The sequence below is a fragment of the Armigeres subalbatus genome, chromosome 1 (genome assembly GCF_024139115.2).
Source record: "Armigeres subalbatus isolate Guangzhou_Male chromosome 1, GZ_Asu_2, whole genome shotgun sequence".
Classification (NCBI taxonomy): Eukaryota; Metazoa; Arthropoda; class Insecta; order Diptera; family Culicidae; genus Armigeres; species Armigeres subalbatus.
Genome location: NC_085139.1, coordinates 301,652,366 through 301,677,241, shown reverse-complemented (window position 1 = coordinate 301,677,241; position 24,876 = coordinate 301,652,366). Strand labels below are relative to the sequence as shown.

The window sequence follows — 24,876 nt, the reverse complement described above, 5'->3', positions numbered from 1 at the left end:
TCGTGATGTCGGAGAAGAATTTACCGTCGATTAGAACGTGGTCGATTTGGTTTTCCGTTTCTTGGTTAGGTGATCTCCATGTGGCCTTGTGGATATTTTTGCGGGGAAAGAAGGTGCTTCGGACTACCATTCCGCGGGAGGCTGCGAAGTTTATGCATCGTTGGCCGTTGTCATTCGATACGGTGTGCAGACTATCCGGTCCGATGACCGGTCTTTACATTTCCTCCTTTCCTACCTGTGCGTTCATGTCACCGATGACGATTTTAACGTCCCGCAGTGGGCATCCATCGTATGTCTGCTCCAGCTGTGCGTAGAACGCTTCTTTCTCGTCGTCGGGTCTCCCTTCGTGTGGGCAGTGCACGTTGATGATGCTATAGTTGAAGAAACGGCCTTTAATCCTCAGCTTGCACATCCTTGCGTTGATTGGCTGCCACCCAATCACGCGTTGGCGCATCTTACCCAGCACTATGAAGCCGGTTCCCAGTTCGTTGGTGGTGCCACAGCTTTGGTAGAAGGTAGCCGCTCGATGCCCGCTTTTCCACACTTTCTGTCCTGTCCAGCAAATCTCCTGCAGCACCACGACGTCGAAGTTGCGGGGATGTAATTCATCGTAGATCATCCTGTCGCAACCTGCGAAACCTAGCGACTTGCAATTCCATGTTCCAAGCTTCCAATCGTGATCCTGTATTCGTCGCCTAGGTCTTTGCCGATTATATCGAGTCGCATTATCTCTTATATTGTTCGTAATGATTGGTTTTATAGGCGGCTTATTGGGCCAGCGCAAACCTCCTGTCTCGTCGGAGGGCCATCGTGTCAGGGCTGTTTAGCGTCCCACCTAACACCAGGACTTGGGCTTGTGCGCTTTGAGCGGCACACGGTCGCTTTGGTGGGGCCTACTTGCGGATACATGCAGCTTTTTATAGAGGTTTAACAGGGCCCACTGTCAAACCCCACCACATCCTAGGCAAGCCTCACAACTCGCAGATGGACTGGGGAGGATCGTCAAGCCCTTGGACATAGTCCCTGCTGCCCTGCCCTTATGAAATAATGTAGGTATTTTTTCGCGGTTTTTTAGGGCAAGTATTAAACATTTTATATCTCACGATCAGATAACAAATATCATATACATCTAACTACCCCTCACCTACTGGGACACGTGCTCATTCTTTTGTCCGCCAAAATGCAAATTCCAAAAAGCACGTGGTTTCCGGTAAACAAATATTCGCACTTTCACTCAGATTTGCTGGTTGGAATTTTTTTGACGTTTACTTTGTCTCGCTAAAACCAACAGCGAATACTCTAGTGACTACTTTAACGAACACTTGTTGGAACGGCTACTTTAACTGACCGTGTCCACTTAGCAAGTAAACGTACAATAGTTACTAGATAAAGATTGTCGCTGTCGTCGCTGTCCGGAACATCTCCCCAAGGGCCTCATACGCCTGTCACTGGCGAACAAAGCTCGTGTACTCTGCATCGAAGCTTAGAACCAGTGTTAGGACGCAATCGTTAATGCGAACATTTTTATATTCGGTTAGTTACTGCAAATAAATTATTTTTCGAGTCCCTTTGATCAAGCAGGTATCTCACGCACACCACATCGTTATATTGCTGCATAATTTGATTGTTTGTAAAATATCGAAAACAAAAGTGTGCCTCGCCATAACAAAAAGGTGGTAGAGAATTAACACTGTTATTTACATTTTAGAACCAGCACATGTCGGGGTAGGGATTCAGTGCTCCGCCTTCTCCCCCTGCATCACCCGCATACATATTTACCAAACGTCGAACAGTTCAAAATATAACAAGGGCATATAGGAAATGGTTACCACTAAACGGTATGTTCTTGCTAAAGTACCTGCTAAACGGTAAAACTTTAGCATAGCCGAATGTTATAATGGTAACTGTTATAATTACGGTCTGCAAATAGTTGAACAGTTGTTCATGTTCGAGTAATGTATAAGTGAACTTATTCATACCATAACAGCTGTTGTACCTTGAGCTGGCCGGACTTGAAAAATTTGTCTTCCATTTTTTTTTCACATACGACAGTTCGACAGTTTGTTTTCCAAGCGCGGTGGCTGTTCGGAGTGCTGGTGCAACCGAAATTAGATTTCCCGCTTGCTTGCCGCGTCTGATCTTTCGAGTAAGTATATACATGTTCAAGATCTCGAATGAATGAAGAATTTAAAACTTCGCCGGTTTGATTCCAGTCCAGCTAAAGACCAACCCAACCACAAGCTGCAGTGATCACCACAGAAGATTCCGCGAATAAAACGATCGAAGAACAAATGATTCCTACTCAAAATATACGCAAGAATGTAATTGCATGTTTTGCCAAGAAAAGTGATCATAAGGACGAATTGAGCACCTCATTTAAACATGATGATCACCAAAGATATACCAGTGACAGAGAAGAACTTCTGAACAAACACTCGCCGGATGTTATTATTTCGACAATCATCAACGGACAACTACCAAATCGATTCTATTATATTCGATTTGTCTGCGGAATGCGTTTCTAGACTAGGCTGGCTGTATTAGGATTGCTGTCTTCGTTGGCAGCGAGGTTGGTGCGACGATTGAGGGGATCAGAAAACAGAATCCATTTGTAATTCTGTTTGACTCTTGAGAAAATCGGCTACGCGGTAAGTCTGACTTTGTTGAATTTTTCTTTTTCCTATTTAATAGTTTAACATTTTGTTATAAAGCGATCTGTCGAGGTCATACGAGGATCGTGGCTGCTGCAGCAGCCTTGTTAAGTGCACTCATTTGGATGTGTTGCAGTACAAGGAGGAGTACGTAGCAGAACCCAACCTTTCCTGATGTTTTGTGCGCTCTTCACATTTTGGAGCATTGAAAAATATGTTTTAATCAAACAGTGACCAAGTTTTGATGGATCTTTTTATATCAGTTGTGTTTATCCGACCGGGTGCTGCCCTAATTCCATGCCATCTGTCTGAAATTCTTTACCGGATATCAACCTCTAACGATTCGATCGACTTACTGAATGGTAAAGCAAAGCGTCTGACTCCGCTGCAAACAAAGTATACAAAATGCTCCAAAAGGTTCACTGTCGTTCGACGATCATCCTCATGGAATGTGTAAAGTACGACGGAACGGCACTGTTTACCCGCTTTAGTGGCAGTTTGAAAAAGGCTGAAGGGAGCATCGGCCACAAAACCGGACAAAATGCATGACAAGAAGTACCTAACTTAGTTGTAATTCAAGAAGCGCAAAATATACATACATAGGATGAAAAATTATTATTTTATTATTTATAATATGACATTCATAATCCATTTGTATCAGAACCATATCATCAACTGTTTATCATAACGGTGCAACTATATCCCAACCATTATACCAACTTCATGGAGGAAAATAATCAACCTCACAAGCTACGGTTTTATTATTGTCCGCGTGCGGAAATTGTTCGAGAAAATTTCCATTTAGTTAAGGGTTAACATTCTTAACAACCTGTTGTTCGTATGGTCGAGTCCCAAAAAAACTATAATCATTATTGTCTAAACTTTATTCAGCTATGGTTAGGTTAAGGTTCTAGTTCATCCCTTCAATAAATATCGAGATGTGGAGAGGCGACTGTATGTGGCAGCCCTAATGGCTCATTCCGATACTTCCATTCTTTTTACAGCGGGATAATAAAGGTTTGACCGCGGTTTGACGGGTTTGACAGTCAGTTCAGTCAGAAGTAAACACCAAAAGCGAACTGAAAAACATGCGACAAGTAAATAACAGTTCCTGTGGAATTTTGAATTAACAAACCATTCAAATTACAACCAGAAACATGAATACCGGATTGTGGTTCCGCTTGCGGTATGCCTTTGAACGTTTAGAACAAATTCTGCCCAGTTTGCTCGGATTTCCTGGGAATCGATTTCCCCCCACTGGTAAGTGAATCTCATTACATCAATTTTTACGTAACATGCTTTGCTTATGCCGGACATAACAAACTGCGATTCAACTTCTCAGGTGCCCTGGCGTTAGTTGGAATCGAGGGAAGCCGGCCGCCAGTTGAAACAGGGAAAACTTTCAGCATCAAGGACTTGATCGGGGATGGACTGCTGTGGGCCGTTCCGAAGCACCGTCGAACGATCGAGAAACGACTCAAGCGCAAGTACGGTACTCCGGAATACAAGTTGAAAATTTTCACCCCCAAGACACACCTCCGGATTTGTACATCGTGCGGAAGTGATCACGAGGTGGGAGTGCTTTGCCCAACGTGCTACAAAAAGGTCCGCACGGAAACCGAGCTAATGCAGGAGAAGATCCAAGCCAAACTGGGACTGGAACCGGTAGACAAGGAGGTAATTGTTCTGTACGACCGGGAAAGGGAGGAGCAACCGGAAGAATTCTGGCAGGGCAAACGGATCGTCGAGATGGAGAAGAGCCGGCCGGTGTGGTTTAGTAAGAATCTGTTGCAGAGAACCACCCAACAATCGGCCGATACGGTCGAAGTCAAGCCGGAAACGGAGAAGCTGGGTTAGTCAAGGTGAAGAATAAATTGTTCTAAACTGAATCATCGAGGTTTATTTACAAGGAAAGAAAAAAAAAGTTTATCCGGTTGGTCAGGGATCGTTCCTGCAGATGATGGAAATACGGCGATCTTTGTCAACTTTTCGTTCTTGAAATACGGAGTCATCCCCCGCCAATATTTCGTGAGTGAATTTGTATCGAGCGGCATGTCTAAAATATGAATTAGATTTCAACGCGTTCGATTATATTGACATGAACTTACTTCATAATGTACAAAGACCGTCTGGCGAGGAATACATCGGACCAATGTTTATCACCGCGATGACTAGCAAAAATTTGTCGATATTCCGCATTGGTTTGTTCTTCGTCGTTTGTTCGGACAAGTCGCATCACCGAATCCGACAGAAGACTGATTCCTGCGATAGTGCTTCCACAGTACTAAAATTACATAATTATAACGATTAGTCAGATCACAACGAAGTCTGTCGAACCTACCCGAACACTATCGACATGTGGCTTTATGACACCCTCTTTGGTCAGATCCAGGACATGAATATAAGGTAAAGTCTCGCCCTGAAAGGCCAGATGCTTCACGCGATCGAATATCGCTCTATTTGCCGGGTACCAATGCTTCCGTTCCGTTTCCCGATAGCCGTGGATGGCATCGTCCCAATGGTCGAACTCATACCGCATTCGCTTGAGGTAGGGTTCGATTTCCTGCAGCAGCGCCTGCTCTTCCGCTTCCGTAATGAAGTCCTGAAACACCGTCATTCCGGCGAGGAACTGTTCGCGGTCGTCCTGCGGCCATTGGCCGTGTAGGGTCAGGTATGGAGGGAGCTCTGTAGTGTATGTTAGTCTAGATTCGTGGTGGCAAACTGAAGGAAAATACTTACGAAGTTTGTTGCAACTGCTGGTTGGCTTTACCGCGGAACACAACTTCCGGATACTGCGCGAACCATGGTCGCACCACCTACTAGACACTAAGTTCACTGCAAATAGGCACTTCTGTAGTGCAAATTTCATGATTTGCTCAGCAGAAAAACAAGTAATCTAAATACGAAGCACTCTGTTATGCGATTTATGTATAGAGCAGAGAAAATCAAAATAAACAAAATAGCATCAAACTGTGTCACGTGAAAAAAACCTAAAAACGCTTGTTGATTTTTTAATTTACAAGACGATTCGACTTTGACATTGTTTAATGCTCACACACACTCACACACACACACGCAAACGCGTTGGGCTTTCGGCCTTCGAGGTGGCGACGGAACAACTGGACGCCATCATCGACTTTGCGTCATCGAAGCATAATATCAGCAAGGATCTCAAGGGGAGCTTGCTGAAACTTCGAAAGTCGATGTTGGACGCCAAGCTGGGGAAGGCGGTCGGGACGGCCAAGTGCGAACCCGTGAAATCTGTGGAGTCGAGGTCTACCCAGACTGAGGCCCAAGAATTCGTGGACTCGGGCAAGGGCGTGCCAGCAAAGACGGTGGTGCGAAAGTCTACCCAGACCCACAATGTCGGGGGTGACTGCTCCAACGGAGCAGACACAAAAACGGGGGAGACAGTCTCCAGGGGATGAGCTCCCTGGGGACCGCTCCAAAACGCGGAGGGTTACTACCCCGAACAAGGGTAGTGGGGCTGGGAAGCTGAACCCCGGCCAGGTACCTCCAAAACCGGGGGAGGAAGGACCTGGAAAGGTCCGTCCACCCAGGAAAGACGGTGGTAAGGGGTTACGGCAGGCTGAGAGCTCTCAGCCGCCCCAGACCAGGGAAATAGAGGGGGATGACGCCTCCTGGACCCTGGTCAAGAACAAGAGGAAACCGAAGACGTCAAATGCCGAAAAGAAGGCCCAGGCGAATGAGGGTAGCAAGAAGTCTAGGGTAGGCGCCAATCGCTCCAGGGGCAATGCCCTAGTCATCAAGACGGACGAAGCTAAGTACTGTAGGCGATGAGGAGTGACGTCAAGCTCGGTGAACTCGGCGCCGACGTACGTCGAATAAGACGTACCCGGATGGGCGAGATGATCCTCGAGCTAAAGCGGGGCGTCTCGCAAAAGGGCGCCGCCTACAAGAAGTTGGCGGAGGAAGTCCTATGCGAGACGGTCAAGGTGAGGGCACTCACGACGGAGGTGAATCTAAAGGTTAAAGACCTGGACGAGATCACCGAAGTCGAAGAGCTCGTCACGGCACTGCGGCGACAGTGTGAAGTGGAGGCGTCCACCGCAGCCGTTCGGCTACGGAAAGGTCCGGCAGGGACACAGGTAGCATTGGTTCGGCTACCTGCAGCGGACGCCTCCAAGGTAGTCAAGTTAGGGAGCGTCAAGGTGGGGTGGTCGGTATGCCCTGTAAGCATATACGAGCAACCCGAAGTTTGCTTCAAGTGCCTGGAACCGGGGCACAAGCAATGGGACTGCAAAAGCCCTGACAGAAGCAATCTCTGCCGACGCTGCGGATTGGAGGGACATAAGGCACAATGCTGCACGAACCCTCCCAACTGTTTGATCTGTTCCAGCAAAGCTGCGAACAGCAAGCACTCCATGGGGGGTTCGAAGTGCCCGGCGTTTAAGCGTGCTGCAAAATCACAGTGCAGGTAACGCAGCTAAACCTGAACCACTGTGATGTAGCCCAGCAACTGCTGTGTCAGACAGTTGCTGAATGGGGGACGAATATCGCCATCATAGCTAGCCCTCGTATGTGGAAGACATCATACTTCGACGATTAGGTGTTTAAGGAAGCGCTCCGCCGCGAGCACAATACTCTCGGTCTGAGCGGCGAACAACTGGTAACAGTACTCTCGCGTGCATGCGATGCCACCATGCCTAGGAAAGTCCACCCTAGGAATGGAAGGCCACCGGCTTACTGGTGGACTCAAGCAATTGCGAACCTGCGCCGCGCATGCAGATGCAGCGAGCACGCACAGAAGAGGAGCGTGTTGAACGACGGGTGGCGTTCGTGGCTGCTAGAGCCGCTCTGAAGACTGAGATTAGATCAAGCAAAAAAGCCTGCTTCGAAGGCCTGTGTTAAAGTGCCAACGCGAATCCATGCGGTGACGCCTATAGGGTCGTAATGGCCAAGACACGTGGGGCGATGGTCCCTACAGTGCGGTCTCCAGAGATGCTGGAGAGGATCAGAGATGGAGAGATTCCCACGTCACGACCCAAGTCCCTGGCCTCACTTTGTAGAGCTGCCAGGGGCCAGGGTGGCCGACGAGGGAATAGTAACTGTGGCGGAACTTGCGGGATTGTACAGTGCCTTAGTGTAGGTAAGGCGCCAGGACCGGATAGTATTCCGAACCTGGCCATCAAAGCGGCCACTGCTGCGGCTCCCGAGATGTTCAGATCTGTTATGCAGAAATGCCTGGACGAGGGAGTCTTCCCTGAAGCATGGAAAAGGCAGAGCTTGGTCCTACTGCCAAAGGCGGGAAAACCACCGGGGGATCCGTCGGCATATAGACCAATATGTCTGCTTGATACGGCGGGGAAGGTGCTCGAGAAGATCATCCTCAACAGGTTGTTGATAAGCACGGAGGGTGCGGATGGTCTATCGAGTAACCAGTTTGGCTGCCGAAAGGGTAAGCCGTAGACGCTATCTTGTCGGTTACCAAATCCGCGGAGATAGCTATCCAGCGTAAGAGGAGGGAAGTTCGCTATTGTGCAGTAGTGACTCTCGACGTGAGGAATGCATTCAATAGTGCCAGTTGGGCAGCTATTGCAGATGCGCTCCTGCGTCTTTGAATTCCCAAGTACCTGTACAAGATGCTCGGAAGCTACTTCCAGAATCGAGTACTGGTATACGACACGGAGGCGGGTCGGAAGTGCGTTGACATAACCTCAGGGGTTCCGTAAGGTTCCATACTGGGTCCGGTGTTATGGAACGTCATGTACGACGGTGTCTTGAGGTTGAAGTTCCCGGTGGGCGTGGTAATCGTCGGCTTCGCTGACGATATTACGCTGGAGGTCTACGGCGAATCGATCGAAGAGGTGGAGTTGACTGCAGCCCACTCGATCGCAATTGTGGAGGAGTGGATGAGTTCCAGGAAGTTAGGACTGGCTCACCTCAAGATTGAGGTGGTTGTTGTTAACAGCCGAAAGTCGGAGCAACAAGCGGTGATAAGGGCAGGCAACTACGCGGTCACCTCTGAACGCTCCATCAAATTCTTGGGGGTAATGATCGACGATAAGCACACCTTTGGTAGCCACGTCAATTACGCCTGCAAGCGTACCTCCACAGCTATAGTGGCATTATCCCGGATGTCCAATAGCTCTGCGGTTTATGCCAGCAAGCGCAAGCTTCTGGCTAGTGTTGCTCTGCTACAGAACGAAGTTAGAAAGTACGTATAGGCTCATGTGCCTAAGAGTTGCGAGCGCGTACCGTACCGTGTCGCACGATGCACTTTACGTCATCACCGGTATGATGCCTATTGACATCGTTATCGGTGAAGACATAGAGTGCTTCGAAATGCGCGGCACGAGAGGCATCCGTAGGACTGTCAGGTTGGCCTCAATGGTCAAATGGCAGCGTGCGTGGGACAGTTCCACTAAGGGTAGATGGACACATAGGTTGATACCGGAGATAGGTACGTGGGTCAAGAGGCGCCATGGGGAAATCACTTTCCACCTGACCCAGGTCCTTACAGGCCATGGTTGCTTCAGATAGTATCTACACCGGTTCGGACACTCGGCCTCGCCCGGAGGCTAGCAGCACCTTTAAGTTCCTTTCCAAAAGTTCCTTTAAGAGTACGATTTTCACGGAATCTCCCCAGCACGAATAGCCCTATCAGCGCGCTCGGCGTGCCACTACCCAGGTTGCGGGTGGTCGCCGAGCAACTCGATGATACCATCGAGTTCGCGAGCGCAAAGCAGAGCATCAGTAAGGAACTGAAACAGAACCTTCGGAGGCTCCGCCAGGCTGTTTGAGTCGCAAGACATGAACAGGATGCGTTTATCTGGCGGATGATTGGAAAAGAGAAGGCCGACAAAGGTCCCAAACCGATGCCTTCTCCTTCCGTGGAGGAGCGACTATGGCTCAAGTGGCGATTAATTTCACCCTGACGGCCAATGAAGATAAGACTGCGCCTAACCCGAAACAGCTCAGGCAGCAATCCGGCGATAGCGCTCATAGCAAAGCTAAACGACGTGCGACCATAAAGAACAAACGTCGTCTAGACGGAGCAGATCGGGGTGCAGAGGAGCCCGAAGGGGTCGGCACAAGGGTCCGAAAATCCCTGGCAGTTGGTCAGTAGAGCAAAGCGGAAGTCGAACGCATCTCGACCCGCAAAGAAAGCTAAGGACAAAGACGAGGCCTTGTTGGTGAAAACTGATAAGGAAAGGTACGTTGAACTCCTTAAAACGATGCAGGCGGCCGAAAAGCTTTCGGTACTAGGTCAGGACGTGCGAAGCGTCAGACGTACCAAGACCGGATCTTAGTTCTGAAACGCGGAGCGCAAGTTAGCGGAACTGACTGCAGGAAGCTGGTCCAAGAGGTTGTCACCTCCCCTTGGGGGGTGAGGGCGCATGAGATGGAGACAAAGATGGTCGAAAGAGTGGCAGTGGCATTGATCTACCTCATACTTACCCGTACTTACCGAAAAGACTAGGTTCGATTCAGTCAGTAGAACCAATGCAAAAGTAAGCTACTAGGGTCACTCCATACAGAATCAAAAGCGTATATTTCACATGCATTATAATTAATTGTATTACTTACTCATTAGTTGATTAATGTACTTAGACCTAATGTTGAGTAGGCGTCAATGTTAGGGTGTATCCCACGGCGTCAGCAAGAAGGCGCGCTTGCCCGGACAAACGTCTTATAACCGGCACAATGCCGAACTCTCCAACGCCACACGCCTCGTACAGATGCGGGGAGCCCATCACCGATCCACTCGATGGCAGCCACCACCATAGTTTTGGATGGAAGAAAGGCCTATTGAGCACAAGACAAGGGAGCACTTAGATTCACACGTCTATAATATGCACTTTTGGGACTTGTTTTAAAAAAACTCAGAAAGGTGCTTCAGGGGCTTACCGATCTCACAGTAATCTTATGCTAGCTACTCCATGCTTCCAATGAATTCAGCACACATATCTACGTATCATAAGCTAGCTAAGAAAAGTCCAATTAATTCACCTGGCAAAGACAATTCACCTTAGGCGGTTTTACCTGGAGCCAAGCTCCTCACTATCGATTTGCCACTTCAATTCCGTAGATTAACTTCCACTCTATCATGCACTTCACTTGTATCGAAATATAATGCCAGTCAGGCAACTACACAAATTTGGTCGGTATACCGTCTAGCCTGCTTTGCGTTTAACTGACTACTGACTTAGTGCTCAGAGTGATTATCGAAGCAGACGTTCAAGCCCGCCTCGTCTGCCGGTGGATAGCGATAACGCATACCGATATTGATGAGATCGGATCGACGCGAGATCGGATGCTGCGATAGCCGCTTGATGATGGTACTTATATGGATGCGAGTGAACTGTGGTTTTTGACTACCTCCTCTATAGGCGTGTGCATATACTGGTCGGTCCTTTGTGCTCTGCTCTGACCTATTTTATAAGGAAAGTAGGTAGTGCGATGCCCTCTCATCTGCGTATGGGCTTGTTGGTTGCCTGATGATGATTGTTGACAAAATCTGTTCTGTTGTGCTGTTGTGTAGTGTGGTGGTTCACATATGGCGAGAGGAACATACACTTCTGTTAATGTGGTAGACCTTGGGAGTAATAATTCAAACTCACGCGTGGTCTGTGGCGTTTGTACAACATAGGTTACAAGGTCTTGGGCCGATTCGAGGTCGTTGGAGGCGTAAGTGACCCTCAGGTGCAAGCAACTGGACGAGGTCAGGAACGCGGACGATGTCGTCTCTGCCGTCAGAGACCAGTGCGGTGCAGAGGTCGAGAAGACCTTAGGTTACCGGTTGTGGAAGCCAAAAGGTATGGAGCAAGGAAAGTTGAAGATCGGCTGGTCAGTATGCCCAGTGAGCAAACTCCAGACGCCTTCAGTGGACAGATGCTATCGGTGCTTAGAGTTGGGGCTCAAGTCCTACAACTGTAAGGGCCCAGACCGTAGCCATCTGTGTCGTCGTTGTGGTGAGGAAGAGCACGAGACGCAGGAATGCGGTAAGGCACCAAAGTGCTTCATCTGCACAAAAAGCAAGCCTGGAACTACGTTATGGGTAGATCTTCATGTCCTATGGAAAAGACAAACAAGAAGAAGCCGTGCAACTGCCCAGCAGCTACTGTGGCAGTCGGTCTCAGAGTCGAGGACCGATGTCGCCCTCCTGTCCGACCCGTACAACGTCCCTGTCGATAACGGCAATTGGGTGGCGGACGGGTCTAGGATGGCGACTATTTGCACGACGGGACGGTACCCGATCCAAGAGGTGGTACACTCCTCTGCTGAGGGTGTCGCGATAGCCAAGATCAATGGTGTGTTCTATTGTAGCTGCTATGCCCCACCAAGGTGGCCATTAGAACAGTTCAACCAGATAAGATAGGCTATCGTCCGACCCAGTGGGTCGTAGGCCGGTCGTCATAGCAGGAGATTTAAACGCTTGGGCAGTGGAGTGGGACAGCCGCTCCACCAAACGAAGGGGTCAAGCGTTCCTAGAGGCGCTAGCGAAGCTCGATGCAGTGCTAGTCAATGATATGGTTTCGCTAGCACGTTCAGAAGGAACGGGGTCGAGTCATGGATTGACGTAACGTTTGTCAGGCCTGGTCTGGCACCAGACTTGGACTGCAGGGTGGATGAGGGCTACACCCATAGTTATCATCTAGTAATTCGCTTTAAGATCAACTATGGCGTGCAACATCCGAGGTCCGGGGATCCCTGTCAGGTCCGTGGGTGGAGGACCAATCAATTCGACAACAAAGTTTTCACCGCGGACCTGGGACTAAGCGCGTGCGACGCCACCATGCCGAGGAAAGCCCTGCCAAGAAATGGCAGACGACCGGTATTCTGGTGGAGTCCCGAGATTGCGGCCCTTCGATCAACATGCCTCAAGGTTAGACGAAGGATGCAACGTGCCCGCACCGAGGATGAAAGAGCGGTCCGCCGTGAAGTGTTTCGAGCTGCAGAACTGGTTTTTAACAAGGCCATCAAGAGCAGTAAGAGAGCGTGTTTCGAAAACCTATGCGAAGGTGCCAACGCAAATCCTTGGGGTGACGCCTACAGGACAGTGATGCCCAAAACCAAAGGGACCTCTTCACCCCCCGAACGGTCCCTGGATAGGTTGGTGAGGATTATCGAGGAGCTCTTCACCCCGAGCCACAAGTCCCTGCCCTCTTGCACTGCAAGACAATATGAGTGCGGCCGAAATGGTGGCTCCGGAGAAAACGAAGAGTTACTCGCTGTGGCCAAATCCCTGGTAACGAACAAAGCTTCAAGGCCTGATGGAGTTCCGAACAGCGCTCTCAAGGCAGCAATCATAGCGAACCCGGAGATGTTCAGGCTAGCTATGCAGAGATGCCTTGATGAGTGTTATTGTTGCCGAAGGCCGGAAAGCCGCCGGCAACCCATCGGCGCATAGATCAGTCTGTCTTATAGACTCTTAAAGCCTCAACAGACTGACCCCGTACTCAGAGGGTACGAACGGCCTGTCAAGCTATCAGTTCAGTTTTTCGCAAAGGTAAGTACACGTTGGACACTATTAACTCGGTGGTAAAGACCGCCGAGATAGCGATCCAACAGGAAAATGCGAGGTATTCGATACTGTGCGTTAGTGACACTTGATGTGAAGAACACATTCAACAGCGCAAGCTGGGATGCCATCGCGCTCTCGTTACACCGGCTTAGCCTGTACTATTATACGAGACCGATGCAGGTCAGACAAGCGTACCTAGTACCGCAGGAGTTCCGCAAGATTCAATACTGGGCCCTTTATTATGGAACCTTATGTATGACGGGGTTCTGATTCTGAAGTTCCCTCCAGGTGTTAAGATCGTCGGCTTCACAGATGCCGTAACCTTGAGGTCTACGGACGGGAGTCAATTTCCGAAGTAGAACTAACCGCAGCACACGCGATCAGCACTGTGGCGGACTGGATGAGTGCGAGAGGCCTTGAGCTCAACATAAAGCGCATTTTACACCTCCCGTGAACGTGAACGTGAACAAACTGTTTTTCGATAATAACTTCTTGATACATACTCAAATCGTGAGGGAATCATGTTCAAATGAAAGGCAGATGCTGGATTTAGTAGTGAGATGCTTAAAAACTAAAGAACAATAATAATATCAGATTTATGAGCATTCCACGGTCATGCCTGTGAAATCATCGTGAAATCGTATATACGGTGAACTCATCCCTAGTGTAAACGCGACGGTGAACATGAACGTGGAGCTGTGGTGAATTCAAAATACAAGGAGAAAAGATTGATTTTGATTGGGAGTTCACATCGACCGAGAGTGTTTACTGTTCTCGTTGAATCGGTTTCGAACCCACCGTTCCTGCTTTGTGTGTTGCTGTCGCCCATTTTAATACTCGTATCGGTTTGGTCGGAAGGAAAATAACTCAGTAGTTTCTCTTAAATGAGTTGTGTTTCTTTTTTATTATTTGGTAATATTATTTTTTCTTTTTAAATATTTTTTATTAGAATACTTCAATCATTCGTATATTCAATCAAAAAAAAAAAATTTTCATGGATAGATTGCTTCATTCATAAAAAATAAATTCATTATTTTTCTTCTTCTCCTTCCTCATCAATGGCTCTACATGCCACTGAAACTTGGCTTACCTTTAACTTGTTCTATTGTTCTATTGTCATTTCTAGAGTAATAATTTGAGTAACAATTTCGAAGAAGGAAAAAAATAACTTTCTTTACGAGCAATTTACGGAAGAAATCAAGGGCTTATTCGAAAGGGAATTTTATAATAACGAAAGGGAAAAAATATATTTATTTTGTGGAATTTTTTTAAATTTTTTATTGCTAATATTGATTTATTTATGGAAATTTTGTTTTTTTTTACGTGGAACATTTTTATTTCTTTATGGAAAATTCTTCTTTTATAATTGCTATTTTTGCTTTTAAAAGTGCTTATTTATTTTTGTTTTGTGGAAAATTCTTAATTGTTTATGGAAATTTTGTTTTATTTGTGGAAATTTTATATTTATTTATTGCTCATACCCTGATTTCTTTATTGGCAATTTCCTAATTGTTTATGGAAAATTTCTAATTTTTAATGGAAATTTTATTTTGCTGCCGCTCTAAAATTGTGTTCATCTCTTCACTGTGGATCCATAGAGGTGCACTAAATATGGTAAAAGTTAGAAATTTAAGGGATTTGGGGGTCAAATAGGCATCAAAGTGCATTTTATGTTAATTTTTCATGTATTCTGTAAAAATAAATAGTATTTACAGATAATTGTTGATAAAAAAATGTTGTACAGATATTGATAAATGTTTACGAAACAATAACTAATGAAGTAAATCATTTCGCAAATGTTTTGTTTTGTGATTTATTGGATAAAGCACGATTTTTAAATACTTCTGAATAGAGCCGATGCCGAACATTTCCAAACCATACCCGATTGCACAACTAGACAAGTGTTATCATATTATTTGAGAGTCGATGTGACAATAGATAGGATGAGATCGGAAATATTCTTTTCTCATGCCTTTTCGCCCAAATTCCTCTATGAAATTATATAGCTCAATAATTGTGAGTTAAGAAATGATGGAGTAATATTAATTTAATAATAATTCGTCAATTGTACTATGAAAATAACAAATATTATATTGCATTGAAAAAATGATTCCAGAAGGGTTTTGAAGTCAAACAATCTCAGTAGCTTATATTATATTAAAATAAATTCACATAAATGCGCTTTACATAAATGCGATTTGATGATTATTCTACCCCAAAATCACTTGAATTTCCAACTTTCACCAACTAAATATGTATAGTGCTTTTTGAGGATCCACAATAAAGAGGAAAACACATTTAGCACAATATTTTAAAGATAAAAGGACGAAAAAAAGAAAAAAAAATGATTTATGGGACATTGAAGTAAAACGAGCTCAATAACTACATACAGTAGTATCCCGCGTCTATAAAAAATCACTCACCGAATTTCTTTGAAAATTTCCTTTTGAATAAGCCCTCATTCTCCTCTGTGAGTCGTCCGTGAAAAAAGTTATCCTATTTTGTATAAAAAAATATATTTAATGAGCTTTTAGACTTGTATGACCCCAAAGTCCCCTATAATTCAATACATTCAATGAAATATATGATTATTCGTTATTTTCATTATATCATTGGCAAATATCATTTAAAATAATAGAATTGTCAATTTCGCTGGTAACAAAACGCGTCGATCACTTTTTATGCACCTTTAAAATCGTCGCCAGTATCTTTAATTTAAATCTGTGTTAATGCAAAGCCAAATCATTAAAACAAGCAAAAAAGTACTCAATTTCTGGACTGATTATTGAAATCAAACAATTTTGTTCACAGTTGATCTGACATATCTTATGGCCATGTTTGCTGGCGACGATTTCGGCGACAATTGGGTCCTAAAATGAAGAATAGATATTCGATTTTCTTTCAGGGAACGATGAAGGTAATCATTCTAAACATGTAAGTTTTTCTTTAGACTCAAAAATCGAAAAGGACATTGTTTAATTTGAAATTGAAAAATAGATGAAAAATGCTTCCTCGACATTTTCGGTCTTGTTTGACGTACGGATTAAAACGCACTAGCAAAACACCGCAGGGCACTTGACTCAACCTTTGACAGTTAGTATACACACTTAGTTCAGTTCACGCACATATGGGTGAACATTACCTATAATCGCCAAAAAGTGCACATACGTAAATATGGGTGAAGTGACCTTTACCCATATATGGGTAATTCGATAGGAGCAAACTTATAGGTAAATTTCACCCAAATATGGGTATTTTTTCATACTTTTGTATATAGGATATACCTCGGGATACACCGGAATCATTTCCTTAAATTGAATATTTAAAATAAAAAAAAACAACCGATATAAATGGGTTTCCGAGGATAAACCAAAGGACAATTTATTCATTATATTTTATAAAACATACATATCTAATTTACTAATAGGTTTCAGCTAGTCTGATACCCTAACACTTCACAGAGACTGGTCATGATAAAGATAATCGTACGTTCTATACAAAATAATCTTTCGACCTGGTATTCAGCGTACTCCTGGCAAATCATTTCGATAAAGATTCTGGTTGTATATCACTCATTGTTTCAAATGGCATTTCGCACCCGATCGAGTCGATAAAATTGTTTGAATTTGCAGAACTTGGGTTGCGGTTTGCGTTTGTTGCTGTTGCGCCTGAGATATACCAGCTGTAACAACTTGTTTCGTCTGTTGCTGCAGCTCGGCTGCACTGGTAGCGGTTGCCTCCGCTACCATCGCTAATGATCCGCTGGACGTTTGCAATCTCACTGAGCTTGCAGTTGAGCGCTGCTGATTTTGAAATTCAGTCAGAATAGCCTGCTGTTGCTGAGCTGAAGTCGCTCCGGCGGCCACCTTAATGTTCCCGATGTTCTGAGTAGGAACATGGGCTCGGATGTTGCCAGCTGCATTTGCTTGTGCAGCCGAAGTTGCGGTCACAACCTGAAAATGTTGATGATAAATTTAAGGGTTATTAATGGATGATCTAACTACAAAATCAGTCGCAATTCGATGTAGTAGAGAATCAATACTCACATGAACGATCTGTCGTTGGTTGGCCTGTTGTGACACTGACACCGGAAAGAACCGTCCGACACTGGTCTTCCCCAGCACGATTTGTCCACCAGCGGCAATAGATGCCGGCTGCGCAACTTGTAACTAGTACTAACCGTAGCAACTGAGACCTTCTGTCCGACTGATTGCACTTGTACTGCCTGTTTGGATGATGTTGCTGGGTGATAATGTTCTGATTTAAAGGGCTTGCAACTATGGCCTTCACAATTTGCTGCTGACTCGGGCTGGGGTCGAGACCACAGGCTGGGCGCGTCCGGCCTGTATTGATGAGGCTTGCACAAGTGTTGCCACGGTCGGACTCGCACTGGTTCCAACACCACAGACGACGATCGTTGCTTGCTGAACTTGACCACCGGTCCCTGCCGCCTGCCGTTGCTTCGGCTGTCTACCATACTGCTGAAATGGGGGTTTTCCCCGCATGATTTTTGTTTACTCGTACTGCAAGCATAGCTAATATTATTGAAGTTTTCAAATAAATAAAATATGGGCGACTTACTGTATTCCATCATCCAGTTGATCCGACATCAGCCGCAGAAAATCGCGTGAAGTGGTCCACTTCTGCCTTCTTGTATGGTATTTCGTACTCATAGCAGATCCAATATCCAGAACTTACGGAACAGATAATTACATAACCGGCATAATCGGTATAACCAATCTTATATGGATACGGCAAACTTTGTCGTTTTTCGTGCGACCGAATATTGTGAAACTTAATAAATACACAACACTGAGCTGACTGACTGAAAAATGAAAGTCGCTTTTTTCATCCAAATATTGGTAATTCCTTCTCACCCATATTTGGGTAAAGTCGGGTTACTGATAATATGAGTGAAATTTACCGATTTTCTCCGTACAGTTCACCCATATTATTGGTAATGCGCCGGTTACCCAAATATGGGTGAATCAAGTACCTATTTATAGGTAAACTGAACTAAGCGTGTATGGGGCTGACGTTTTGGGCTGATGGTTCATTCGTTCTGAAATGTTGCACAGCCCAAAATTTGCCTTAAAATGTCTTAAACACAAAAATATTATTTTTACACGCAAAAAAATGTTGCGGTCGAAACTACCATTCCGAGGGTTAATTTAAGAATACGCACCGACGATTTTCAGCAGACAACAAACCCGTTTGATTTTACCATGCGCGCAGTAAAAATCAACTGTGGTCCTGGTGGAATGTTGTTGCATGAACTGAATCAGTGGTGAATTTGTCCGAATGCGTGGTTAATTTAACTGAAAATTTGTGGTTGTTTTAAAAACATGGCGTAGTCTACAAAATAGTAACCGTTACCATGGAATTTTTCTCAGTGTACTGATTTAGAATTTTACCAGAATTTTTATAACAACGGTACAAGTAATCTTGACCGATGCACTATCGTTTGCAACCATAAACGAGGTAGGGCTTTAGGACCCAATTTGCTTTGCGACGATTTCAAATCATCGCGGCCGAAAAATTCAACTAAACTGCATTTTGACGCTCATTCAACACCAAAATTCCTTAAATTTTCAACTTCTACCAGCAAAATATATTTACTGCCCTTAGTATTAGATTTTTGATTTATTAGTTTATTAATTTCTTTTTAATTGATTAATTTACTTTTGCGCTTTAAAGCATAACTTTCCCATATAGATAGCAAATCATGTAAATATTGGACAGTTATGCTTGCAGCGGCAGCTTAGTAATTTGTTAATTATTAATTGATGATTACATCAATTTTTTTATTAATCAATTTATTAATTTATTATTTCTTTAATTGATAAATTTATTATTTTTTATATTATATTTATTATTTTTTAATTTTTATTGATTCAATAATTTATTATTTTATTCCTTTCTGAATTTATTAATTTAAAAAATTATCCATTTATTAGTTTTTCAAATCAATAATTTTGTAATTAAATCGATTGTTCATTTTTTAATTTGTCAACCCATTAATTTAAAGTTATTAATTAATTTATTTATTCATTTGTTTATTTAAAGTCTTAGCTATATTAGTTATAAATGCTTGGCATACTTTTTCTGCTTTGCCTATTAGGCTATTGCTGAATCATTTGATATGCTTCTGATATGCTTGCGCATCGTCTCTGTCGTTCACGGTGAACAGATTTTTAGAATGCTTTTGGCATTCGAACGTGAACGAGCTCCGTGGAATTTTTTTACCTGTATTCACCAGAGAAAGCTTCTCTCCTCTCTGATATATACACTATATACGCTATATCCACCACACCAAGTATTAAACAATTGTAAGTCAGAAGAGAAGATTAAAAATTATATCTAGCAAAAGTAAAAAAAAATAAATAATTTCTCATCAAATTAAACTTGTTACTACATGTCAAAATCAATCGTTCAAATGGGATAGAAGTCACTAAATAGAAAATTAGGAAAAAATACTTCCTCTATTCGTAAATTCGTATTTTCTTAACTTTAATTGCATAATTGAACATTATTGTATTAATGTATGGAACAGAATGAATCATGTGAATTACATGCTTCGTGGTTAGCTTTGCCAGAACTCCTCAAACTCGCTAGAGTTAAATAAAACCATCAATGACAAAACGCTGCGTTTGCAGCGTATCTCTCTGTTCATTAGATTTGCTTCTTCTTCTTGCAACATTACAAATTGCTTTATTTTTCAATTGCATTATAAATTTATGTATCAAATATTATTTTATTCAACGAATATTTGATAAGTTAATGTTTATAAATTTCGAAGAAAATCGTTAAAAATATAGGCCAACATTCTTGTACATAGAAGAATCTAGCAATTCTGTATAGCCCAATTTGTGTATACATTTTGTAATGATCCTGTACAGAATTATATAGATAATTTAACAAAATGTGTTGTTCTTTCCTTTGATGCATACCAGTCGAAAGATAATATTTGGATTCAGGTCAATTGACCACCGGAACTTGTTAATTCAACTTTGAACGGTGCAAAATGTATACATTTGGCACAGTTGAAAATTTGCCATTCAGAAATCATTAAGTTTATGTACCTACTGACTTTTCATAACAAAATTCCCGAACATTTAAACGAAAAGATGATTGAAATTAAACAACTTGATCAACATCGTTCCTTAGATTACCTACTCAAATAATTCATATACATTAGAGTGGGGCGTCATGGTCATTTTTCAAATCAATGGTTTTCGAAGCCATTCAGGGTCCTAAACAACTGTGCAGAATTTGGGCCCAATTGGTTGCTTCCTCGCTTTGCGCATTGCGTTTGAAGTTTGTATGGGAATTAGTATGGGAAAACGTTTATTTTGCATTTCTAGTACTAAAGGATTCAGTTCATCGTAAACCAAGTGGCACATTACGTTAAAGTATAACCCAAAGGATGCCGAAAACTTTGCTGAAGAAGGCACGTTGCTGGAACGTCCACGTCCACGCTTCGAAGATTGAGTGTTCAAACCATATGCAAAAAATCATTTATTCTGCCAGCACTGCCGAACTACGTGGAGCAATAATTTAACTGAGTGTTATTTCAAAATTATTGATTTTATACGACTTTGGAGTCAATGGGAGATATTCGGAATGATTTCACAAAGTAAGAATTTCGACTGGAAGGAAAATAGGTTTTGCTTTTTGACAACTACAGGTTGTCCGGTAGTGCTGGCAGAAACATTGGTTTCTTGCATATGGTTTGAACAATCAATTTTCGAAACGTAATAACATTTTTGTAGACCTTCCAGCTGCGTACCTTTTTCGGCAAAGTCTTTCGGCATCTTCCAGGCTATATGCTAACGTATTGAGTCACGTGATTGATGATAAATTAAAGCCGCTAAGAGCAAAAATGTAAAAAAGAACGTTTTCCCATACTAATCTACATGTAAACTTTAAACGCGATGCGGCATGCGAGGTCGCAACCAATTGAGCCCATATTTTGCACAGTTGATTGGGGTCCCAAAACGATTCAGAAAAACCTTGATCTCACTTGATCGGACGAAGTTTTCGTTTTCCCATACAACTGCGCCCCACTCTAATATATATATGCGACAATATGTTTCATTTCTATTTTCTTCGTTTACTACTGCACACTTACTTGCTGCCTGCATTTGTGGGCAATAACTCAACACTTCCAACTAGACTCGATTGTCCACGACGATGTTCACTGTGAAATTATCGCTCTTTCTCACCTCTTGTTCATGTTCATGTTCACGGGAGGTGTACAGAGGGCTTAAGACGGAGGTGGTTATCGTCAACAACCGCAAGTCGGATCAACATGCAGTGATTCACGTGGGTGAAGTCGCGATCGCATTAAAGTGGAGTTTGAACCTCCTTATGATCGTAATAGACGACAAGCTGACCTTGTCGACTATGTGGCTTGCAAGAGGGCTTCGACTACCTGCCGCACGATATCACACGATGCAGCCTGCGTGATTGCGAGCAGTCGGGGTGGTCAACCGGGAAGTCGACTAGTGTTTCGATCTACGAGCAATAGAGATGGTCGGGTTTTGGGTTTTCAAACCCGAAACCCGACCAGAACCCGTTCCCGACGGGTTCGGGTCAGGTTCGGGTTTGAAAAATTAGGACAATGTCGGGTTCGGGTCGGGTACGGGTTTGTGAGATGATAAAATGTCGGGTCCGGGTCGGGTTCGAGTTTAAGAAACAAAATATTGAATAATAACTAGTTTGAGTGTTTCGCCAAAAAAATAGTTTGGGTCCAGTTCGGGTTTAAAACTGCAAAAAATGTCGGCTACGGGTCGGGTTCGGGTTTGATAAGGTTTTTCATTCCGTGTTCGGGTCGGGGTTTGAAAGGAATTTATAAATCGGGTTCGGGTCGGGTTCGGGTTTACAAAATGTGAAACCCGACCATCTCTAACGAGCAACAGAGGAGCCCGCAAACACATCAGGGTGACTTCGGTTGCCAGATTACAGCGCGAGTGAGATAATTCTTCTAAAGGTAGGTGGACCCACAGACTGATACCTAGTATATCGCGCTGGGTGGGGAGACCCCATGGGGAAGTTCACATCCATCTGACACAATTCCTGTCAGGCCATGGCTGCTTTCGGCAGTACCTCCACAGGTTTGGGCACGCGGAGAGCCCCGTCTGCCCTGACTCCCCTGGTGTACTGTTCGTATGTCCTCGTTTCGACGTCGAAAGAAGAGCTATCCTAGACGTTTGCGGTCGGGACACAATCCAGTATGTGCCAAGCGGTGGTGAAGTGGAACGCAGTTTTGACTGCAACCACTCAGATTGCCTGCAGCTTGCAGAGAATCTGTCGCGCCGAACAGCAGTCGACAAGCATGACTTACTTGTGATTGGTTAGTTAGAGCGAAAACAGGCTTGTCGAGGTAAGAATGTCGCAGCGGGTGGCAACCGCAGTCGCCACCACGAGGCATGGCAGAAGGGTTAGCGCACAGGTGTTAGTATGGACTGCACATACCGAGGTAGGAAGGTAGTAGCGTAGAACTGTTGGTACCTATCGCTATCGAAATCTCGAGGCATGGCAGGGGAGAGTAGAGTGAGCGTCCGGGTCAGCCTCACGTGGTATGTTAAGGGCGAGCACCTAACCTTCCGCTACTTGGGTGGGTTTAGTGGATCGGCCTTCTGTCAACCCCACTCCCTGAGTGATAATTTCAGATGTCTGTTTGCAGATTTGCCTTTAACCCTATATAAAAAACAGTTCTTGTTTTGTTTTCTCAAGAGCATGATGCGGTCTCGCCATTTAGACCCTTTACAGAGAGCAATACTATTGAAGGCATACAGTTCAGCCTCAGACGGAGTTCGAAATTTGAGTCTTGGATTAAGCTAGGGCTCTGTTTGGTAGATCTTACACCGTAACACACAACGTCAAAGTGATCTACCGTGTAACGGGGACACTCCTGCCGTTGCTTTCGATGTAGTATTCGCAGCAATCAACGCTTTTAAGATCACGTTTTCCCTACTCCGCGTTTGAAGTAGAAATCGAAAGAAATGTATTACCTGTTAAAAATGTGGAACTTAAATAGCAATAAATTAAATATAAAAATATGTCAAGAAGTGTGAAAAAACAAAAAAATAAATAACACTACTCATCCGATCCAACCACGGCAAAGATTTGCATACGATTCGACATCGCCTCCAATAGTTTCACTGCATCCCGCTGCTCCTCTGGGGTAACATTCTGTAAAAATTACGACAAAACATTCATTAATCGAATAACCTTTGAAACCCATAAACAAACTTACTGCAAATGCGTCATCCAACAGCAGAAGTTTGCATCCTTCGATACACAAAAACGAGACGAAGAATAAGAAATGAGGCAGCATAGCCGTATCACCGTCAAGCATGAGCACTGCACCTGGTTCAATGTCATCGAAATGCACCCTCAATCCGACAATGCGATCGATCTCGAAGCCATCCTGCACATAGTTCAAAAACGTTTAATGAATCGAACTACATTGAAGGAATGCAAAGCTTCCAACCTTCTCGAATGTGTGGCGCTTGGTATGATCATAGTAGAAGTTCAACTCCAGCCGCCCCGGTTCGCCCAGGTAGGGGGCAGCTCGGCCATCATTTGGGTGATCAGTCGCAACTTCTGCACGGTTAGTTTGTTTATGCAGGGCAGCGTCAGGTTGGCCGCGACGAACATGCGTCGTTCCGCCAACAAGCCCAAATCGGTACGACAGAGGCCAATCTTGAACTTGAATTCTTCGATCTGGTCCGGCGTGTAGGCCGGTTGAGTCCCATTGAGCATCTGGCGGGCTTCGTACACGCGCTGGAGATTCGCATCGATGTTTTTCGGTGCCGACTGTTGGAAGTTGATGGGTGGATGCTGGCGGCGGAGCTCCTGCAGGAAGCCCGTCAGCTCGAGAAAGAGATAGTTGTAGGATAGCATTTCCCGCTCGGGCGCGATCATTTCCCGATGGATCTGGTCTAGTTGATCCCGTGTTTCGAAAGCATTCATTGCGCCGGTTTGTTCGCTGGCCAAGACTTGTAGTGAGCTGTCCAGCTCCTCCTTGTGTTCTGCCAGGAAGCTTTTGAGCATTTTGTGCACATCCAGCGGAAAAGCGGCCGTGTGCAGGGCAGCTGCTTCAGCTAGAAGTTCACCCAATGTGCGGATATCGTGCTTGAATTGGATCAGATCTTTGTCGTATTTTTTCCGGTCGTAATTGAGCCGCGCCTCTTCTAGTAATTTTCGATTATTATGAATTCGTTGTTCATAGAAATCACGTTTTTCAAACTGGTTGGTTTCCACAAGTTTTGAAAGCTTTGAGAGCTGCTCGAAACGAACTTTTTGTTTAACGAGCATTGTTTCCCAGAGAAACAATTGTTGCAACGTGGAAGGCATTTCGCAGATTTTCGAATACGACTGATACAATTCGTGATAACTGAAAACAAAGATAGAAAATAAACTATTGAAATACGGCGTATAAAAAAGATTCCTAAATTGTTCGTGGTTAACAATACAATCATGGAAATGTCTTGACGAACTGAAAACCTCCGAGAGTAGATCAATGGAAGAAATTTTTAAGATATATAACAGGCCAAATTTGTGAACGCACCGATCAAACGAATCCTCTCGCAGCAGCTCAATACCGTTCCAATTTTGTGCCATGCGGTCTTCCAGCTTGTAAACAATCTCAGTTGCGTTTTGAAATTCGTATTCCAGCTTGATAATTTTCATTTGCAACGCAACAGCTTCCGACAGTTTCGTCAATGT

At 44.3% G+C, this 24,876-nt stretch overlaps 3 protein-coding genes and 3 long non-coding RNA genes across 8 annotated transcripts; 2 read left to right on the top strand and 4 right to left on the bottom strand.

Annotated features, from left to right (window-relative positions):
* The first annotated feature begins 1,783 nt into the window (after positions 1–1,783).
* Positions 1,784–3,231, top strand: LOC134216697 (uncharacterized). Of its 2 annotated transcripts, XR_009980786.1 has the most exons (4): positions 1,784–1,838; positions 2,053–2,146; positions 2,214–2,648; positions 2,712–3,231. It is a non-coding gene; the product is annotated as an uncharacterized LOC134216697 (long non-coding RNA). The 2 variants fall into 2 exon arrangements; XR_009980778.1 differs by lacking the exon at positions 1,784–1,838 and having other exon boundaries at positions 1,930–2,146.
* Positions 3,232–3,687: 456 nt separating this feature from the next.
* On the top strand, positions 3,688–4,540 carry LOC134216687 (large ribosomal subunit protein bL32m-like). Its single transcript, XM_062695531.1, has 2 exons — positions 3,688–3,911; positions 3,994–4,540. Exons 1-2 carry the CDS (start codon positions 3,809–3,811, stop codon positions 4,506–4,508), a joined length of 618 nt encoding a protein of 205 aa, XP_062551515.1. The 5' UTR covers positions 3,688–3,808; the 3' UTR covers positions 4,509–4,540.
* On the bottom strand, positions 4,526–5,799 carry LOC134216669 (alpha-ketoglutarate-dependent dioxygenase alkB homolog 7, mitochondrial-like). 2 transcript variants are annotated; one of them, XM_062695525.1, is made up of 4 exons: positions 5,391–5,799; positions 4,999–5,336; positions 4,760–4,935; positions 4,526–4,707 (listed from the first exon to the last, which is right to left on the bottom strand). In XM_062695525.1, exons 1-4 carry the CDS (start codon positions 5,518–5,520, stop codon positions 4,590–4,592), a joined length of 762 nt encoding a protein of 253 aa, XP_062551509.1. In that variant the 5' UTR covers positions 5,521–5,799; the 3' UTR covers positions 4,526–4,589. The 2 variants fall into 2 exon arrangements, with proteins under 2 accessions (XP_062551509.1, XP_062551501.1); XM_062695517.1 differs by having other exon boundaries at positions 4,993–5,336; positions 5,391–5,782.
* A 4,480-nt stretch (positions 5,800–10,279) lies between these two features.
* LOC134216660 (uncharacterized) lies at positions 10,280–11,092 on the bottom strand. Its single transcript, XR_009980763.1, has 3 exons — positions 10,659–11,092; positions 10,524–10,601; positions 10,280–10,421 (listed from the first exon to the last, which is right to left on the bottom strand). It is a non-coding gene; the product is annotated as an uncharacterized LOC134216660 (long non-coding RNA).
* A 5,406-nt stretch (positions 11,093–16,498) lies between these two features.
* On the bottom strand, positions 16,499–18,130 carry LOC134216650 (uncharacterized). The gene is made up of 3 exons (XM_062695503.1): positions 17,722–18,130; positions 17,187–17,663; positions 16,499–17,093 (listed from the first exon to the last, which is right to left on the bottom strand). The coding sequence occupies exons 1-3, from the start codon at positions 17,811–17,813 to the stop codon at positions 17,087–17,089; spliced, it is 576 nt and encodes a 191-aa protein (XP_062551487.1). The 5' UTR covers positions 17,814–18,130; the 3' UTR covers positions 16,499–17,086.
* Positions 18,131–23,173: 5,043 nt separating this feature from the next.
* Positions 23,174–23,702, bottom strand: LOC134216641 (uncharacterized). Its single transcript, XR_009980757.1, has 3 exons — positions 23,639–23,702; positions 23,402–23,575; positions 23,174–23,337 (listed from the first exon to the last, which is right to left on the bottom strand). It is a non-coding gene; the product is annotated as an uncharacterized LOC134216641 (long non-coding RNA).
* Between the last annotated feature and the right edge of the window lie 1,174 nt (positions 23,703–24,876).

Bases quoted from the DNA above. Each gene is read 5' to 3' on its own strand.
- LOC134216650 (XM_062695503.1), bottom strand. From the start codon at position 17,813: ATGAGTACGAAATACCATACAAGAAGGCAGAAGTGGACCACTTCACGC. The intron at 17,664-17,721 runs GTAAGTCGCCCA...CTATGCTTGCAG, and splicing joins CAACTGGATGATGGAATACA to TACGAGTAAACAAAAATCAT.
- LOC134216669 (XM_062695517.1), bottom strand. From the start codon at position 5,520: ATGAAATTTGCACTACAGAAGTGCCTATTTGCAGTGAACTTAGTGTCT. The intron at 4,936-4,992 runs GTAGGTTCGACA...ATGTAATTTTAG, and splicing joins CACATGTCGATAGTGTTCGG to TACTGTGGAAGCACTATCGC. The intron at 4,708-4,759 runs GTAAGTTCATGT...TTCATATTTTAG, and splicing joins CGGTCTTTGTACATTATGAA to ACATGCCGCTCGATACAAAT.
- LOC134216687 (XM_062695531.1), top strand. From the start codon at position 3,809: ATGAATACCGGATTGTGGTTCCGCTTGCGGTATGCCTTTGAACGTTTA. The intron at 3,912-3,993 runs GTAAGTGAATCT...TCAACTTCTCAG, and splicing joins GAATCGATTTCCCCCCACTG to GTGCCCTGGCGTTAGTTGGA.